At 41.6% G+C, this 20212-nt stretch overlaps 1 protein-coding gene across 3 annotated transcripts in view; it reads left to right on the forward strand.

The window, feature by feature from the left end:
• SHANK2 (SH3 and multiple ankyrin repeat domains 2) overlaps window positions 1-20212 on the forward strand; it is a 383933-nt gene that overhangs the window by 90555 nt on the left and 273166 nt on the right. The window contains exon 1 of one of the 3 annotated variants that reach the window (XM_056850897.1): window positions 11640-11702. The exons of the other annotated variants lie outside the window; for them this stretch is intronic. Coding sequence (XP_056706875.1) covers window positions 11666-11702 — 37 coding nt within the window. The 5' untranslated portion in view covers window positions 11640-11665. Of the gene's footprint in view, window positions 1-11639; window positions 11703-20212 lie in introns of those variants that run through there. 3 annotated transcript variants of the gene reach the window in all.

Raw genomic sequence — 20212 nt, forward strand, 5'->3', positions numbered from 1 at the left:
AAATCATGAGGGTTAACGTAGAGTGATGTCTCCAAAGGAGCACATATCAAGAGTAAAAATGAGATATATTTGTTTTTATTATTTGTTTTTATTATTGTTGTTATTAGTCTACTTGACCTCTGCTCTTCCATTTGGAAAAGCAGAGTCCACTCCTGCTCTTCCATCTGGTTAATCCCAGCAGACTTTATTGGCCCCTCTCATCAGCGTGTAGTGTCAGGTACAAAAATCACACTTGTGGCCCCTGATGGGGATGCCAGCCTTCAGGTGGGACCTGGGGATCCCCCGGAATTACAGCTCATCTCCAGACTAAAGAGATCAATTCCCCTGGAGAAAATGGCTTTTTAGGAGGGTAGACTCTATGGCATTATACCCCATTGAGGCCCCTTTCCTCCCCAAGCCTCATCCCCAAATCCAGAAGATTCCCAACCTAGATCTGGCAACTCTACCCACCCCCCATCCCTCACAGGTGGTCAAGAGGGACCTGACAACCCTTCCCCTTGACCTTATACTGATCATAGAATCATAGAGTTGGAATGGACCACCAGGGCGATCAAGTCCAACCCCCTGCACAATGCAGGAAATCCACAACTACCTCCCCCCTCCACACCCCTAGTGACCAGAAGATGGTCAAGATGCCCTCCCTCTCATCATCTGCCTAAGGTCACAGAATCAGCATTGCTGACAGATGGCCATCTAACCTCTTCTTAAAAACCTCCAGGGAAGGAGAGCTTACCACCTCCCGAGGAAGCCTGTTTCACTGAGGAACCGCTCTAACTGTTAGAAAATTCTTCCTAATGTCTAGACGGAAACTCTTTTGATTTAATTTCAACCAGTTGGTTCTGGTCCGACCTTCTTGAGCAACAGAAAACAACTCGGCACCCTCCTCTATATGACAGCCCTTCAAGTACTTGAACATGGTTATCATATCCCCTCTCAGTCTTCTCCTCTTCAGGCTAAACATACCCAGCTCCTTCAACCTTTCCTCATAGGACTTGGTCTCCAGACCCCTCACCATCTTTGTGATCAGCCCTTAGAGCAGGGCTGCATGCTTCATATCTAGCAGTGGACAGATGGAGAGCCCCAAGAAGGATATTTTTAAAATAAAGTAACACTTTATTGAAGTCACTTATGTATCCTAAAGTAATCTCTTTCACACTCAACACTCACCCTGAGTTTGGCCAAACCTACTTGCAAGCAAGGACTGTCTGGCGATGGAAAGTGAAAAGAATGGACTCCATGCACAGGATCTAAGCTGCTACTAGTTTATGTTTTCCATTAATGCAATTGTTCAAATAGTTTAAACATTGCTGTCAGATCCAAGTGTTAACCCCAAACAAAACATTGTCATGCCAAAAGGTATCGTCCTGTCTCTTCCTCCCCCAAGTCTATCATGTGTAGAACCCATGCTCACATGTCTACACATTCACACATAATTAAACAATAAACCCCAGCCAGCCCAGAGGGCTCATTGCTAAACAAAGGCACTGATGAATGTGTGGATGCAGCACACACTGCAAAAAACCTTTGGGCAGCACTATACACTCATGATCAACAAAGCCCGCATTCCAAGGCCTATGCTGGTTACTTCAGGGACCCACAGTTCTTAACAAACCACACACACATATATTTCTGTAAAGTCCACTGAGTCTGAAATGCCTAAAGGTTGCACTATAAGCCCACAACAACAGTGCCAGTGTTCCAAAGCCATAACAATGGTTGCTACAAAATGTCCAGTTACCTAGCAAACCTCACACTCACTGAAAGACCTAAGCCAGATCAGCCGAATCAACCCTGGCGCTCAACAGGGAGACAGACGTCGCAGCCCAGATCAAGAGCGATCCCATTGATCACCAGGGTTGATTTGGCTGATCTGGCTCGCTAGGCGGGTGTCTCCTCCCTCCCTCACCGCTCCATGTGTGTCCCTCCCAAAGCTGTGCGCTTTGGAAGAGGCTGACCATCCCACATAGAAGGAGTGAAAGACCTCAGAGCTGAGCTGTAAGCCCAGCACTCAATTATGCCTGTGCTCCAAGGTTAATGGCAACAGTGCCCACGCTCCTAGACCACAGCTGGTTATTTCAAGACCTACAGTTCTCAACAAACATCACACACACTTTATTTCTGTGGAGTCCACTGAGTCTTCATTAAATGTTCCTATGTCTGCTTCTTAGTCTTCAGGGCAAAGAAGAACAGCTAACTTGCAATTCCAGCTGATCCTGAAATTTTGTGTATATTCAGCATTGATAATATCTTAAACCATATTCAGGAATAGAGAACCTTTGAAGAATGTGTGAAAAGTAGAAGTAGGTAAAGTATCAAGGGTACCACACACTAGCCCTGGAACAGCTTTTCTCACTGTGAGGCGGAGGACATCTTGGAGACAGATGGGTGATTCCTTTCCAGTGCTAAGGTAGGCAGGAACTTAAAAAAAGACTTTCCCACTTCATATTTCCTGCCTGGAATCACCCTCTGCCTCCAGTTTACTTCCTGCCTTGCTAAGGGAAGGCAGCTACAGAGGTTGCTCCATAGTAACCTTACCTAAACGAGGGAAGGAACCCTTCACTCAAGAGGAGAGCAATATAGCTTCTCCTCCTTCCATTCCTACAACAGAGACGTGCCTCCACAGGAGAGAATGGTGGCACCAACTGGTTCTGGAGCTGACGGCGTCCTCAGGCCTGAGAACCTTGTGGTCGTGCTCCTGTCAGCGTCTGGGAAGATGGCAGATAGCCCATGTGGCTCCCAAAGCTGGGCCCCTGTAGAGGTGGCAGAGCCCGACCTGAACAAGCTACCAAAGAAGAAGCCGGCCACCCGGGCTCCCGTGGAGGTGGTGGAGCCCGGCAACGCCAAGGCAGCCAGCCGAGCTCCTGCAGAGGAGGTGAAGCCTGACTCCAGCAAGCTGGCAAAGAGGAAGCCAGCCACCCGGGTCCCCGTGGAGGCAATGGAGCCCAGCAATGCCAAGGCAGCCGTCTGGGCTCCTGTGGAAGTGGTGGATGTTTTACTCCAGTAAGGCACGCATGATGTGCTTGAAGCAAGATAGGAGAAAACTGCAGAGATGGGCAGAGCCAGTGAACCTGGCAAGAGGGCAACAAAGACCTCAGCAGGGAAATCTGGTACTGAGCAATAACTTGGTGGAACCCACAGTTTGCAAAGTGCCTAAAAGAGTTGAAGAAGGCACAAAGAAGGACCAGAGACACCATGACAGCATCTACTGTTCAATGGAGGGGACCAGAGATGGTCCAAGGAGAGCTCCTCTTTTCATCCCTGCTCGAGCAGTCTTTGCATACAACAAGGCTCGGCCAGTCGCAGTGAGTGAAGTGTGAATGAGGTTAGCCTGGGATGCATACATATTTTGAAATAAAGCTTTATTTAATTTAAAGGATCCTTGCTTGGGACTCTCAATCTGTTCACTGCTTATTAGGAGGCCCATAGACCCAGCCTTCCTGATCAGCCCTGCTGTAAGAAGAAAAGGGTCAACAGTTACAATTTTGTCCCTGACAGTTAGTAGTTCCTGTGGCCAGCTTGAGGATGGTACTGTGTGGCAGAAGAGATTGCTTGAGTTGCTCTCTGCCAGCAAGCAGTGCTGAGAGGACGCTGGCAAATTCCCTGGAAAATCCAATCCAGGGTTCAGCGGGCAAGTTGCAATCTTGGTTTTAAAGTCATAGTTCTTAACAGCTATGAAATGCAACACATTGAAATATAACAGTAAGATTATTGGCTCTTAGTTAAATCTCCGATACATTTAATCCAATTAATAGGCAATTTGGGTTCTCATTATTAAGACATGAATCTCTGTGAGTATTGAACTCTACTTAAATGATATCTGTAAGAGGAATTGTTAATAGTCAGACTAACCTCTGTTGAAATGCCCCAATAAGGTTGAGATTAATGGCCTGCACACTGGGGTTCTAGAAGCTTCTGGACCCATCTAGGCCTCTTGTTGCAAACAATGACTGAGCATTTAGCTATGCAGTTTAGCAGGGAGGCAAGAGAAAGGAGCTATGTTGTGCCATAAGTGAGGTGGCCCTCACACATACACGCAGGTTGCAGAGCTGCCCATTCTAGAGGAGGTGGATCGTATCCTATATTATTAATCTAACATTCTATATTGTTTCTCTCCTTTGAGATGTTTGGATTTCAGTGACCTTCTACAATTCTGCTAACTTATGATTTGTTATTGGTAGCTGGCTCTTATAGCTCTGTACTTTTTATAAAGTTTTTTTTTTTTTGGTAATGCACAAGAGAAAAACTATTGGCGTCAATGTTACAATTGTACTTCCTTGGAGGGCATAAAACAACATGCAAATATGCTTATGCTATTGGGTAATAAGGCTGTGTTGTCAGGATCAGTGGATAGGTACTGTCTTCAGTCACAGCAGGAAATACTGGCATTGTTCCTGATTGTTCGTATTATAAGTGCAGCAATGTAAACCTCTTTATCATAGCCTTGTATAGCATTTAAAAATTTTCAATTGCTGTTCCGAGGATATAACTTCTATATCCACAACCTCAGTAGTAGTAAATATGTTAGTCTATTGTAGCCAGGGCCCATCCAACTGCTAGGCAAACCCAGATGATCACCGAGGGTGCCAGATTTAGAGAGGCAAGACAAGCCTCCTCTTTCTCAGATACCTTTCTCCTTCCGGCCAAAGGGAAGCCACCACCTGCCATCCTTCTTTTCCTTAGTCCTCCTAGCCTTGTAGGCACTAGCTGTCTTCACTGCTGCTGCTCTGCCACCACTCAATAGCCCAGCTGAGAGAGTGGTATGGTGCAGGGCTGGAGCTTCCTGGGCCACCAACAGCATCTGCTGCTTCTGGAGCCTGTAGGTGGAAGAAGCCACAGAAGAAAAGTTAACCTTTGGTCTTCTGTGTAGTTCCACATTGGGACTGGGCACATGCAGGCCAGCCTCCAGAGGATTTTCTTCAGCTTTTCTTTAGCCTTCTAGAAGTTGAGGGGGAGCCCATCCCCTTTGGAGCATGCTAACGGCCATTTTCCCGCTCAAACGGTTATGTGTTCAAGGGGAGGCACTGCCCTTTCTTTAGTTCTTCTTTCACCACCATGAAGAGAGGAAAAGCTTCAGTTCCACTACTCTTTCTTCTTTGTCAACACAGTTTCTTGCTCATTTTTGATCCAGCTCTTCTGTTCAGGGTGTTGTGGAAGGCACTGTTTAAAAAATGTTCCCAATGTGGAATTAAGAGGATGAGATCCAATGACCATATTCTGTGCCTCATGTTTGGGCTAGGGACACAGCACGGCAAACTGTAAGTTCTGCCTCCAGTTCAACCCCAAAGCTTGTTCAGATCACACTACCCAACTTAAGGCCAGTTTATCCTGCTCCAATAGCCCAGCAGCAAAACTGTCTACCCAGGTGGAGCGACCCCTGTTGTTGCCATAAATTCAAGGAATACCGGGGTCATGACACAGAGGCAGGCAATGACAAACCACCTCTGAATGTCTCTTGCCTTGAAAACTCTATGGGGATTGCCATAAATCAGCTGGTACTAGACGGCACACACTAAAAGGACCCCAATACTACCTCCGTGGTCTTTGTCCCTGGTGCTCTTGCAGCTTATGTTAACACCCTTTGAACCAATTGCATTGCGTTCCTTTGCACTCCTATCGATGAAAGTGGCCTTTTTGGTAGCAATCACCTCAGCCAAAAGGATAGGAGAATTAGCAGGCTTACGGGCTGATCCCCTTTTTATTAAGTTTCACACAGAAAAAGTCATTCATAGGCCCAGTATAAAATTCCTACCAAAGGTGGTTTCCCAGTTTCACCTGGCACAGGTTATAATCATTCCTGCCTTCATCCCCAACTTCAGATGCAGAAAAGACTCTACACTCTTTAGATGTGAAGAGAGCTTTATTGTTTTATTTACACAGGACAAAATCCTTTCGTAAATCCCCTCAGTTATTTCTTTGCCATTCGGGCCTTTCCAAGGGTAAAGCTGCCTCTTCACAAACTGTCACAGTGGATAGTGGCCACAATCAGATTATGTTATAACCAGGCAAAACAGCAGGGTCCGCTCATTGTCAAGGCTCAATCCATGAGGGCTCAGGCAGCATCCACTGCACTTGCACAAGGTACTCCACTACCGGACATCTTCAGAACAGTGACATGGTTGTCATCAGACACTTTCTTCTGGCCCTATGCTGTGGATGTTCAGGGTTTTGTTTCTTAAGCTTGCGGCAGCTCAGAAGGACTGAGGGAAGGGGGGGCACCTCCCCTCTTGAGTTTGTGACCATTTGAGCAGGCAAATGGCTGTTAGCACTCTTCAACGGGGAGGGGCTCCCCCTCAGCTTCTAGAAGACTAAAGAAAAGCTGAAGAAAATCCTCCAGTGGCTGGTCTGCTCATGTGCAGTCTCAATGTGTGCCTGCACAGAAGACAATTCAATGAACAACAGTTACAGGTAAGTGCAACACTGTTAAGCAATGAGGTGAGTGTGGGCTGAGGCGGCAGCAACAACATCCATTCTGCCCCACCTCACCTCAGCCCCTGCAAGAGGAGAAGGAGTCAGTAGCTGGAGGAGAAGCAGCAACATGTCTTCCAGAGACGAATAGCTGCAACTTGCCACCCTGTCTTCCTCCTTCTCCCAGTCATTCTCTTCTCCTTCACGGATTATGCAAAGCAGCAGCACCTCAACATCACCACAGAAGGAGTTGCCTCCTGATAGGGCTCCCAACTGCCTGCTAGGGCTGGGGTACTCCTGACAATAGGACCACCTTCCTGCTGGAGAAATTAGGCTCCCCTGGAGGAAAAAGGTGCTTTAATGAAGGGGGGCTTCATTAAGATCCCTGCTGCCAAGGCTGGCAGCCAGGATCTAAAGCAATTCCACACTGCCCCGATTTGTTGGTCTCCCGGAAAGCCAGCCAACATGGAATTGCTTTAGATCTGTGTTGTGGGCTTTCTCCAGCCCTGGATAAGTCCTGCAGCACAGATTCTCTTAGGGGAATGGGCTATCTGGCTTTGGCGAGATTCCCCTTTCCCCCATTCTGCTGCAGTTAAACCCGAAAAAAGCCAAAAGGGCTTATTTTGGGTTCATTTGTGGCTCGGTATAACTGATATGCACAGCCCTACTGTGTTTACTTACCCAGCGTGTGCTTTTTACAATTTATTTATTGGTTTTAATATCCTGACCAAAGCTGGACTCAGGGCAGCTACCAACATCATAAAACAGTAAATTACTTATTAAATGTGCTTTCATTTTAAATGTGGTCAATCTGATCTCTGTAAACCACTTTAAGCCCCATTCAGTCCACACCTACCAGGAGTATAAAAGGAGAGAGACCCAAAAGCTGTGCTATGGTCTTTAAGAGGCTAAATGAGAGAGGAACCTGAGCACAAACCCTTTGACTGAGCCAAAACCTCTCAGAATTGGTTTGCTGGGATTGGCAATACCGTGAAAGAGAAGTGGCGGAGTGCCGGTAGAGGAGCCCTGGTGAGGCTGGAGACTCTGATTGGCTGAGTAAGTTTCTCATTCTCTGAGGTGCAGAAATGGGTGCTTGTGAGGGCATCTCACCACAAAGCCATAACAGAAAAGCAAAAATGCAGTTCACTAATAATTAATGAAGTGCAGTTGAGCATGTTCAGAGTGGATGTCCTTCTCCAAATAGGAACTGCAGCCTCCTCCTTTCTTTCACACTTAGAATCAGGGCACAGGATTTAACAGAGTGAAGGTATAGCTCCCACCCAGGTTAAAGGCCCAGCCTTCTCTCTTTAGAAATTAAGCACTCAATCCACCTCTCTTTAAGGAAGGACAATAGGTATATGCTTTGCCCAAGCAGGTCCCAGGTTCAATCCCTAACATCACCAGTTAAAGGATTTCAGAAGCTCTCTGCTTGAACAGAATAGACAATGCTGAACTAAATAGATGGTTTGATTAGATATGAAGAAGCATCATATACGTTCAGTGCCAGCATACTACAGTGAGAGAACATACACAGTCTGTCCCCTCCCCCCAAACTAACCCACTCCTCCTTCCTCCTCACTTTCCTGTCAACAGTTCTTCACAAGGACAGGCTATTTCTGTCTTTCTTTCTTCACACTGCTTCTCGATGCAGGTAAGAGTTTCATTGATGTGAAACCTCCTTAAGCTGTCCCCCACCCAAATTACTTTTTGTGAATATCCCTTTGCATGTTTGACGGCTCTTGGAGCATTTTTCATGTGTTTAACAGGGACCCTTGAAAAAAGCAAGGGGAAATACCCCAAATGAACACTCCATTTTTGTGTGTTCCACCCATCTCTTTTAGAGCAATATGTTATCTTTGCAAATGAGGAAGGAGAACCTACACCAGTGTCTCTCGGTACTTACTGGTAATACAAAACTCATACTTTCAGCTATCGTTTCCTTCCAGTAATTATGGGGTTTGTAGATTTCTCTGTTTCCCAATTTAATTCAGGATGCAAAGATCAGTATGAATCTCATAGTTCCTGTCAGGAAGCAATGCTGAGGGATTATGGACTAGTGTTTCCCATTAATGGAAAGACTCATTCAAGGCTTCTCCTGTTTCTAACTATTGTGAGTCGGGCCCAAACTCAAAAGATTTGGTCTGTTACACTGTTGGGGAGGGTCATCTGGAGGTGGGAGAGTTAAAGCTTACTCCTTTGTTGTGGACAGATCATTACCTGATATAATTCAGACTTACTGCTTCCTTTTTTCTCCGTAGGGGTGCTGGACCCATTAAGATGGTCTACCCCAAGCGCCTGATGGATCCGGATGGATTCCTTTCTCCACTTTGGCATTTTCCCACTTTGCTGCTGACGATTCTGTTGAGCCTCTGACCACTCTCTGGAATGGGGAGATGGCCCAGGCTGTTGACACAATCACCCTTAAGCGCCCTCTTCCCCTGGACAGAACCAAGAGCTCCCGGGTTCACTGGGGAACTGATGGCGATGAAATGGGAGAGATGACAGAGTGCCGCTGGTGGAAAACTCTGACTGATCAAACATGGCAGAGAGCTCATATTAGAGCCTGTTCTGAGGCAGTGATGATGGTGAAACAGTAATATTTTTCCGCCACCAATGCGTCTGCATGTAGTCATCCACTGAGTTTTGTGTGGTTTGGGGACTTTTACTCTGACCACACGATGGCCCATTTTGTCGAATTTGCCATCACTTTGCAGGCAAAATGGCTCAGATCCACTCTAATCTAATCTAATCTAATCGATTTCAGAAGCTAAGCAGGGCCGACCCTGATTGGTACTTGGATGTGAGACCACCAAGGATTACCAGGGTTGCTATGCAGAGGAAGGCAATGGCAAACTACCTCTGTTCATATCTTGCCTTGAAAACCCTGCTAAGTTGCTTAAGTCAGCTGCAACTTGATGGCACTTTACACACACACATTGGCAGTCTAATTAGGACTTAAACTGGCTTTTTAAAGTTTTTAAACTGACTTTTTAAAGTTTTTATAATAGTTGCTTTTATTCTATTTTATATAATGTTTTATTTATAATTAATTAACTAATTAATTAATTGGAAAGTGTCTGGCTCTAAATAGAGGAAAGACTTTTTCATTTGGGGAGGTGAGTTGCATGTCAGCCCCAATCAAATGTATGGAATGAGTATTCTCCGTCCTTTCCCAAATGTGGTGTAGTGGTTAAGAGCAGCAGATTCTTATCTATAGAACTGGGTTTGATTCCCGGCTCCTCCACATGAGCAGTGGAGTCTAATCTGGAGAACCAGATTAGATTCCCCACTCTTCCACATGCAGCCTTCTGGGTGAACTTGGGCTAGTCACAGTTATCTCAGAACTCTTATCAAACTCACTTATCTCACTAGGTGCCTGTGGTGGTGGGGGCAGGCAATTGTAAGCCGCTTTGAGACTCCTTTCAGTAGAGAAAAGTGGAGTATAAAAAACAACTCTTCTTCTTCTTAATTTGTGCTCACCCAAGTAAACCTACAAGAAAAGGCTTAGCTTAGTATAAGGGCTGAGTAACCAGTCCCTTCTTTACACACATATATTTCCATCCATCAAAGCATGGAAAATGTCAAGAATATAAGCATTCCAATATTAATTGGTAGGCAGCTCCTTTGTGGTGTCTACTTAGGCTTCTACTTTAGAAGAAGACATTTAAATATGTCCTGAAAATTAGGACAATTGGAGGGCGGAGCTTTCTTGGTATAGGGCTTTGAAAATTGTGGCTGGTTCTGGCTAAACTGGAGGTTTAAAGGGCAGGATGATTCCATTATATATTTGTGCCTTCAAGTGATCTCTGGTTATGCCGGGTGTATTTTTCAACTAAGGAGTAGGTTTTGTTTAAAATAAATTCCTTTAAAATAAATTCCACACTTTAAAATATCTTGCTTTGAAGGAGGGCTCGTAAATTCAAAATTAAGGGTGATATAAACATTGTAGTATTAAATAAATACTAAACTGTTCGTGATTCTTACTTATGCTTGCTAAACCTTTGCAGATATTTTATTGGGAACCCAGAACGTTAAAATCTAATTCATTGGTGCTTATCTCCCTTTTTTATTCATGAAGCAGTGTTCTTAGGAGCCAAAATAATCAGACTTGAACTGCAGATACCTTGCCAACAACAAGCAGATACTGCTGCAGTCAAGTAATTATTATTAGCAAATTATCTGCGATTCAACTTCAGGGCGGATTTTTTAAAACTCAAACCACACATTTGATTCTGTATGTGATACTGATGAAATTTCTATAGTTTTATTGTACATCTGTGCCGTATATTTTGTGAATGAAAGGATACAATATGCCATTATCAAGACATTATACATTTAAAAGGCCACATTCCTTCCAATTTTATATCTCTTTGGAACTTTTACACATGTATCCTAAAGCATCCATGAACAATCTCTACGCAATGAAACTTTTGGAAATCTGTTATTGTTTTCAGAAAGTCTATTTTTATTAATTGTGTGAAATGCTAGGATTTCATTGGCAAGAAGTCTGCATTTTAGTAGGGAAAAAATTCCATGAAGAAAAGACAAAACAGTATAAGGAGCAATCATATTTTTAAAAATCTTGATTGTCACTTTTATACAAATGTTTAATTTAGAAATGGTGTGAAACTTAAAAATAGTTAAGTGTATACCAACTGAGACTAACCAGCTGGATGTAAAAAAGCATTACTAGAAAACAGTGAATAAGTAGAAGGAAGCTTTTGGGGCTTGAATATCAAGAGACAGCTTCTCCAGGTCCGTAGCTGCCACCTCATCCAGGATTTTCCCTCTCCTAAATGTAGCTGTGAATTGCTGCCATGAGATATAATGAATGACTGCTCTTCCTCCCCCGCCAAATGTTAATTTTGACCCCACTCAACTCACAGAGCTTCTCCATGTTTCAGTCATCTCTATTCTTACCCACGAAATGTCTCAATTACAAAAGCAGGAGAATGTCTGAAAGACGGTGCTGATGGTGTTCACATGACTAATACTATGAAAGATAGCAAGATTTTTTGAGCAGCTCCAGTCTATGCACAGTTGGCTTTCAGCTGACAGACAGAATGTGGGGTGGGCTTTGTCACCAGAATGCTGGGTACTGCATGCCCAGCTACGCTTGTAGTTATACAGTGCCCAGAAACCTGCTGCTTATGTCAGGGTGCCGGCAGTTAAAACCCATAGAATCTGGGTAGCTTTTATTCCTCTCTCAGTTCAGCAATGGTTATATAATGAGGGGATTGCTGCTAAAGTAAAAGGGAAAATGAAGTCTTTGTTAAATGCCTTAACAAAGAAAGAAGGTAAGCACTGCGCGCGAAGCCCTTGATGTTTGAGACCTGCTATTTTCTTCTGCATGCTGAATATGATTTGCTTAGTTACTGTATCATTATATTAAGTTCTTTCTGTATCTTTTCCAGAATTTGGCTATGATAAGTTGCTCTTTTATACTACTCATAGACCTTTCCTGTGACTTGTTCATTTTAGTTTCTTATAGAAAGCTTCTTATAGAAGCCTCATTCCATTTATAGAAAATGCTCTGTGGTTTGCTAATATGTCTTATTTGGGAAGGAATTTCTGAGGTTTGTGTTAGTGAATACTCATGAAAGTCTCTTGTTTATGCACTTCGGGAATAACATTGCAACAAACTATGAGAATATTACTTAATTCTTAAAAGATGTTAATTACTTTTAAGAAGAAAGCATAGCATGCTTCTGTTTCTTCCTGTGAACAGCATTTGCATTCATAATTCCTTTAGGAAAAATACTTGAATCTGAAAAAAAAAAAGATTAATCCAACTATAGTTTAAAGAATACACTTCCGTGTTATATCTTTATTGTAGACATAAAATAGTGCATACATTGCACATTTCTAGTGTGCAAACTGAGATGGGAGAAAGGCAAGAAAACAGCTGCATCCAGGTGTATGCTTGTTTGTATTTCGGATGTTTCATTTAATATTGATAGCATTTGCACTTCCCAGAATTTTTAAAGTAACAGCTCATGTTTTAAAACTCTCTTTAGAAGCACATTAACTCAGTGATAATTATTAAAAGCCTTTCATGCTTGCCAGATGGTGTGGAAAGGGCGTATTTGAAAATATATAAATTACTTTGGTGTGGTTTCATTCTCCTGAAATTCCTAACGCAGTGAGATATTACAGTATGGTCTGCAAGCAAGTTGTATGTAAACCATTTCGCTCTTCTTGTTTACTGTATAGTTAAACTGAAATTAATCCACTGAATTCATTGGGACCTAATCAAATTAAATATAATAGTATTGGTTAAGTGCTTTGAAGTTCAATCAAGTGCATCTATGAAAACTTGTACTGCAGAATTAATTGTCCAGCTCTTATAAAATATGAGGGCTCTATTTGAAATGTCAACAGTAATATTATCAGATTGTAAATTCTAAAGACCTTATTTCTGATTTTGGAAGTCAAATAAAAAAATCTATTGGTTTCAGATTTTGCCAAGTAACCCCATATGAATGTAGGTGGCCCCTTTCCTGGTATCTCCTGTTCAGGAACACATACTCAGTATATGTTAAATGTTTTATTTGTCCCAGAACTTGCTTTTTACTTTGTAATTATTAACGCTTTTGAGGCTTTAGCATTTGAAAAGCTTGTATGTCCAAAAAATGTATCACATATATTACATGTGTAATTAGGGTTGACAACCCTCAGGTGGTGGCTGGAGATCTCCCGCTATTACAACTGATCTCCAGGTGTCAGAGATTAGTTCACCTGGAGAAAATGCTTGCTTTGGAAGATAGTGTGTGTGTAAAGTGCCATCAAGTCGCAGCCGACTTATGGCAACCCCTTTCGGGGTTTTCATGGCAAGAGACTAACAGAGGTGGTTTGCCAGTACCTTCCTCTGCACAGCAACCCTGGCCTTCCTTGGTGGTCCCCCATCCAAATACTAACCAGGGCTGACCCTGCTTAGCTTCTGAGATCTGACGAGATCAGGCTAGCCTGGGCCATCCAGGTCAGGGCAAAGATAGACTGGAAGATAGACTGTATGGTATTATACCCCATTGAAACCTCTCCCCAGCAGCATTATCCTGCCTGTGTTCCATAGCACCTAATATAATAGGCATGCTCCTCTGATTCTGGAGAGAATAAGTATGCATTATGACTAGTATCCATTTTTACTAGTAACCATGAATAGCCCTCTCCTCCATGAACATGTCCATTCCCCTCTTAAAGCCTTCCAATTTGGCAGCCATCACCACATCCTGAGGCAGAGAGTTCCACAATTTAACTATGCATTGTGTGAAGATTATTATCCTGGTGTTATTGTCTTTTCCAACGTCTTCTCATAATGTATGAGAAGTATGATAGTATGACAATTCATCATTGTCAGCCTTCAAGTTGTGTAATTCCCCAGTAGTCATTACCTTTGTCTTTTTGATGTTAAACTGTAATCCTGCTTTGGCACTTTCTGCTTTAACTTTCACCAGTAGTCATTTCAAGTCTTCACTATTTCCTGGCAATAATGTTATCATCTGCATATCCCAAATCGTTAATGTTCCTTCCACCAATTTTCATTCCACCTTCATCTAAATCTAATTCAACTTTCCTTATGATGTGTTCTACATACAGATTGACCAGATCGGGAGTAACAATACATCCTTGTCTGACCCCTTTGCCCACTGGAAACCATTCTGTTTCTCCATATTCTGTCCTAATAGTAGCCTCTTGTCTGGAGTATAGGTTGTGCATCAAAACAGTCAGATGTTGTGGCACACCTGTTTCTTTTAAAACCAACCATATATTTTCATGATCTACACACAGTTGAAAGCTTTGCTGTAATCTATGAAACACAACCTGATTTTCTAGTGCCTCTTCCTTTTTTGAACCCAGCTTGAATATCTGGCATTTTTCATTCCGTATATGATCTGGGGAACTGGACAGTGGAGCATGTCTTATTTAGGTGTAGTTTCTATAATGAAGCGTGCAGAAAGATATTGGGCCCTCTTCTACCTCTTCTAGGTAGAGAGAGTAAATCTTCTACTTAACGATGAACTTCCTGACATAACAAAACAGGTGGCCAGGTTCTGTAGACTGGTGTGCAATGTAAGGAAGGCCAAACCGATACATACTGTTATTCCAGCTCTCAATGGGGACTCATGATTTTACTAAATAGGGTAATAATGATATTACTTGTATTTGTCTATTCATGTATATGATTGAATTTTAACTATTAGTACACGTTCCCGGGTTTGTACTTCTTGGTTGATGGTAGCGTGAATGTTTTTAGACCTTGGAATTTTACGTGAGACTGGTCAATTGACCTTAATAAATATTATATATATATTCCATATATGGTAGCAGTCTTTGTTGTAAGATTGAATCACTTTACTTGCATGAGAAATTAAGGTGAGTGTTCAATAGTTGCTGCAGTCTTTGACATCTCCTTTTTTTGGAATTGGAATGCAAATTGAGCATTTCCAGTCAGTGGGCCATTGTTCTTTTCCCATATTTGTTGGCATATTCTTGTCAAGATTTTGATGGACTCGTGTATGTGGCTTGGAATACCTCTATCGATATCCCATGTACTCCTGGTGATTTGTTTCTCCCAGTTACTTTGAGTGCAGCTTTCACTTCACTTTCTAAAATTGCAGGTTCTTCTTCAATTGATTCTTCTTGGTAGGAATCTGTCATCTTTTCAGTTCTTTGGTATAGTTCTTCAGTGTATTGTTCCCATTTTTTCTTTATTTTGCCCTTTTTCAGTTAATGTATTTCCATGTTGATCTTTCAGCATTCCTAACTGTGATTTAAATCCCCCCCCTTTGATATCTTGGATCTTGTGGAATAGATTTCTTGTTTTCTTACTTTTTTTGTTGTTCTCTTTCTTTACCCTGGTTATTATAATAGTTCTATTTGCCTCTATGTACCAATTTCTGGAATGCTGATTTAGACTTCTGATTCTATTTCAGTCACCTTTTACTTTTGCTTCTTGTCTGTCTCTAGCAATTTTAAAAGTTTCATCAGCCATCCATTGTGGCTTTTCATTTCTTTTGGTGACAGGAATAGTTTTTGTGCATACTTCAACCCATAGTTCTTCTGGTTCCTTTTCACTTGAATGCAAATCTGTTCTTTACACTTGTGACGAACAGGCTAGGGTTCCACATCTCCCGGAGAGCAACCAGTGAGAACTGATGGAATGTGAATTAACATTCGGAAAACAGCAGTTAAGAACAGCAGTTGGGAGTAGGGAGTTGGCAGCTATATAGTTGGACAGGGAAAAGAGGATGTCTGACTGAGTGAAACTGTGGAGAAGAGCAGCTCAGAGCTGGCTGAAAATAGTCATTTTGTAACAAAAATTGTGGAAATAAGACCACTGTTCAAAAGTTCAATGGAAGCAAAACATGACTTTAAGATTATGTTCATACCATAAATAAAAGATAACTTTCTGTTTTGTTTAATCTTATGGTCTATGTGTCTCAGGTATGAAGAAACACATACACACAAGTTAATATCTTTGTAGGATATCAATAAATGATATATAGGATATCAATAAATGGCGGCAGCATGTGAATGAAACAGTGTTTGAGCCCAGCAACCCCCATTAACTCTGTGAGTGAGGGCTTATTATTAAAGGGGGCTGGGCTACCCTGACTGCTGAGGTCTCTGTAAGTGAGAGGACCTGAGGGCTAAAATGGTCATGGCTTTCTAGAGATTTTCAAAAAAATAAGAAGGGTAACTTGTGATGTTCTGACCTACTTGTAACCCTGAATTTGAGAGAGAAATGTTACAGAGGGTGGTAGGAACTCTCTGTGAGTGGAGAAGGGGGGAGTCACAGTATGGTCTTTAAACTCCTCAGGAATGCTGTTTAAATTGTATTTTGTCACTATAAATGTTTTGGTGTTTTTCTTCAACTTTATTCTAATTTTTGATGTTAACAATTCATAGTCTGGACCACAATTAGCTCCTGGTCTCATTTGAGCAGAGAGAATACAGCTTCTCCATCTTCTTGCAATTATGTAATCTATTTGATTTCTGTATTGGCCTTCCAGTGATGTCCATGTATACAACAGTCTGTTTGATTGCCTGAAACGTGTTTGCAATTAACAAATTGTTGTCTTCTCAGAACTCTATGAGTCGCTGTCCTGATTCTTTACATGCTCCTAGTCCAATTTTTTTAATAGTATTTAATTCTGCCTTGTTTCCACTTTTGTGTTCCAGTCACTTATGATTATCAGCACATCTTGCTTAGGTGTGTGGTCAATTTCTTCCCGGACACTTGCATAAAAACTTTCAGTTTCTTCCTCTTCAGCATCTGCAGTTGGGGTGTAAATTAGAATGATGGCTATGTTGATAGGCTTTCCATGAAGTCTGATTAATATTATTGGGTTGGACTTTGCATTATAGACCATGATTGTGTGTGCTACATCACGCCTCGCTATTAGAGTAACCCTGTTTCTTCTGTGTTTGTCATGTCCTGAATAAAGCACTTTATAATTTCTGTCTGAAAATAACCGTATCCAGTCCACTTTAGTTCACTCACTCCCAGGATTGCAGTGTTTACATGTTCCATTTCTTGTTTTACATATCTTGTTTTGCAGTTTTGAGCTTACCTCTTTTTAAAGTATTTTTATTTTTTAAAATACAAACATGCAATATACATGTGTGTGTAAAGTGCCTTCAAGTCGCAGCTGACTTATGGCGACGCCTTTTGGGGTTTTCATGGCAAGAGACTAACAGAGGTGGTTTGCCAGTGCCTTCCTCTGCACAGCAACCCTGGTATTCCTTGGTGGTCTCCCATTCAAATACTAACCAGGGCTGACCCTGCTTAGCTTCTGAGATCTGATGAGATCAGGCTAGCCTGGGTCATCCAGGTCAGGGCCATCAATATATAACACCAACAAAAACAGCACAATACAAACAATAAAAAACTACTATATGCCAAAACATGATTTAGTTGGGTCAACAAAATTTTGTTTTCCTCTTCTGGTCTACCTTACAATAATGGTGTTCTAAAATTTTTGAGCTTACCTTGGGTCATACTTCTCACGTTCCATGTTCCTATTATATGTGTTGAACAACTTTGGACTTTCCTTTTGCATCCATTCACAAGAACAGCTGAACATCCTTTTAGCTTTAATCTGGTTGCATTGTTAAGAACAGCTCAACTAGTACTTATTCTCCGCTCTTCCACAGTAGCTGATTGAGTGATATCCAACCTGAGGGTCCTGTCTTCCAGTACTATATCTTTTTCATTTTGAGCTGTCTCATCATAGGGTTTTCAAGGTATGGGATAATCAGAAGTGGTTCACCGTTGTCTTCTGTGCAGCGGGTTCTTTGTCCATCCCTTAGTAGCCTGTTAGAATGAAAGAGCAAGAGCAGTCAGCAGCAGCCTTCTGATATCTTTACCTAGAAGGACTTTTTGAAAAGATGTTTTAGCTTTCCTCTAAAGTCATGTAAATAGTTTCTAGTTTTCAGACTTAGAATAGTTGAATTTTCAAAACACTGTTTTTGGTGCAAGTCCCACTGAAGAAACTGTGAATTCTTTAAATGAATGTGTCATACATAGTGATTTCTTATATATAAAGCTTGGGCCTTATTGGCTCACTCACTCATTAACTAATAGAAGTATAATTTCTAAGTTACAACAACATATAGATGAATTTTGTTACTGACACGTATCCTAATAGAAAAGTTTGAAAAATCCTTTTAATTCTCTCTTGCTCTTTCTCTCACTCTGATAAATGTTGAACTGCATTCCAACATCAGTCAAGGAGAAGTGCACAAGATTTGGGTCTGGGTAGAAATTCCCCTTCTTACACTTGAAGCAGCCTTAGTTTGGGTAGGAAAGTATTTATAATAAAAGCTAAAGAAAAGACAAGCTACATATTCTTGGGGTTTCCCCCCTATGTAAAAATTTGTGGCGTAGGGGAGCAGAAATTTTCATTGCCAACCTGGAACTTTATATTTGATGGGGAGATAACATAAACTGTGCATGCTAGTAATTAAGTTCTGAGATCTCATGAGGAGGTGTGCTAATTCAGTTCCTTATAGGATCAGGATCAGAGTCCTAATAGTGTTGCTATCTGAAAGGAATAAAAATCTGTTGATATACGATAGCTGCATTATGAGTAAGTAGGGTTTAACTGCAAGTTGGGCAAAGCTGCATGAATCTACCCCACTTGCCAAATTTAGAATTCTTCTTTATTACATTGGGCCAATCTCTGATTGTTCTGTTTCCATTTATGCAACAATTTATGATTTTGTTTCCAAACTTGCATTATACATTTATAAACAGTGTTGTGTTGCAATAGTTGGGCTTTTGAAAATATTTTACTTTTATAACTAGAAAATATTTTAAGTATGAGCATTTGTTGTATAAATCATTTTCAGATGATTAAGCAACAAGAAGTAGAACAAACTGAAACGCCTCTACCACATATCATTGTGAACGAACAGATGGGAATGCATAGATGCTGAGCCCTATGTTAAAGAGGGCCACAGATTTATATAACTTTTCAGCAGCATCTGTGGTAAAACTCTAATTCCAAGCACAGCAGAAAATCCAATATTGTACTTATAAAAGAAGCAAGAAGCCTTGCTTGCTGGGAAGGCACAGGTCATACAGTGACAACCAGCAAAGTTTATAACTGCAATTCTGAAGAAGAATACTGAATGAAAAGCCCAACTACAGCTTATGGAGTCATCATATTACTCTTCAGGAGAAATCTATATGGGCAGCATCCCCATCCAAACCTAATTATGCAGATTCCTGCAGTGCATGTTGCAAGTGGGAAGCAAAAATAATTTCAAGCAAAAATAATTTCATACCCAAGGGATAACTAACCCTTCCCATAGGGTTGCCTGGTCCCTCTTTGCCACTGGCAGGAGGTTTTTGTGGGAGGAGCCTGAGGAGAGTGGGGTTTGGAGAGGGGAGGGACTTCAATGCCATAGAGTCCAATTGCCGAAGCAGCCATTTTCTCCAGGTGAACTCATCTCTATTGGCTGGAGATAAGTTGTAATAGCAGGAGATCTCCAGCTAGTACCTGGAGGTTGGCAACCCTACCTTCCCAAGATCTTCCAACTGGTGGCTATAGCTCATGTCCATAGTGAGTCTTGAAGTAAAATCAAGAGGTAAAGTATGTAGAAAAGTTACATGATACGTACTTTAAAGGTTGGTTAGATGAAAGCAGTGTTTTCTTGAATCCTTGATCTTGTGCACCAACTTCTTGCAAGTTTTCTGGGTCCCCTGTTTAACTGCAGAGAAGTGTAGTAATACTTGGTTATTTACATAGCACTTTTACTGAGTGCTCAGAGAGATTCAAGTAGGTTTTCTGAGCAATACATCAATTGAAACTTGTGTAAGACCATCCCAGTTATTTTGTGGCTTTTTTTCAGAATAATATTCAGTTTAAAATGGATCTTCTGCACTAATATTCACTATCTTTGAATATACTACTTTATGCTGAAATACTAAGAGCGTTCTATTATTTACAAGTTTTTTCCTAATGAAATGGTAGAGTCTCTCTCTGATGCTGACTGATAACTATCAAACAAAATGGTGGAGGGGAATCACAGGTAAATTGCTTTAATATGGTCTTTCCCCTGACTATCTCTTAACCTTAGAACGTGGGAGGGCCAGAAGTATTATAAAAGAGCGGATTTGGGATACAAAGTACCAAAATGATATTATCCAAACTGCCACAATTTATCGAACGTTATGAGATCCTAAAAGATCTTATTCAGCAACTTACTTAAGTCTATTAGATTATCCCCAACATTGCTGGGCATTTTCTAGAGTCCACTTTAATGCCCTCCCTTCAGCCTTATTAGACGGCAGATACCA

Source organism: Euleptes europaea, chromosome 6, assembly GCF_029931775.1.
Source record: "Euleptes europaea isolate rEulEur1 chromosome 6, rEulEur1.hap1, whole genome shotgun sequence".
Lineage (NCBI taxonomy): Eukaryota > Metazoa > Chordata > Lepidosauria > Squamata > Sphaerodactylidae > Euleptes > Euleptes europaea.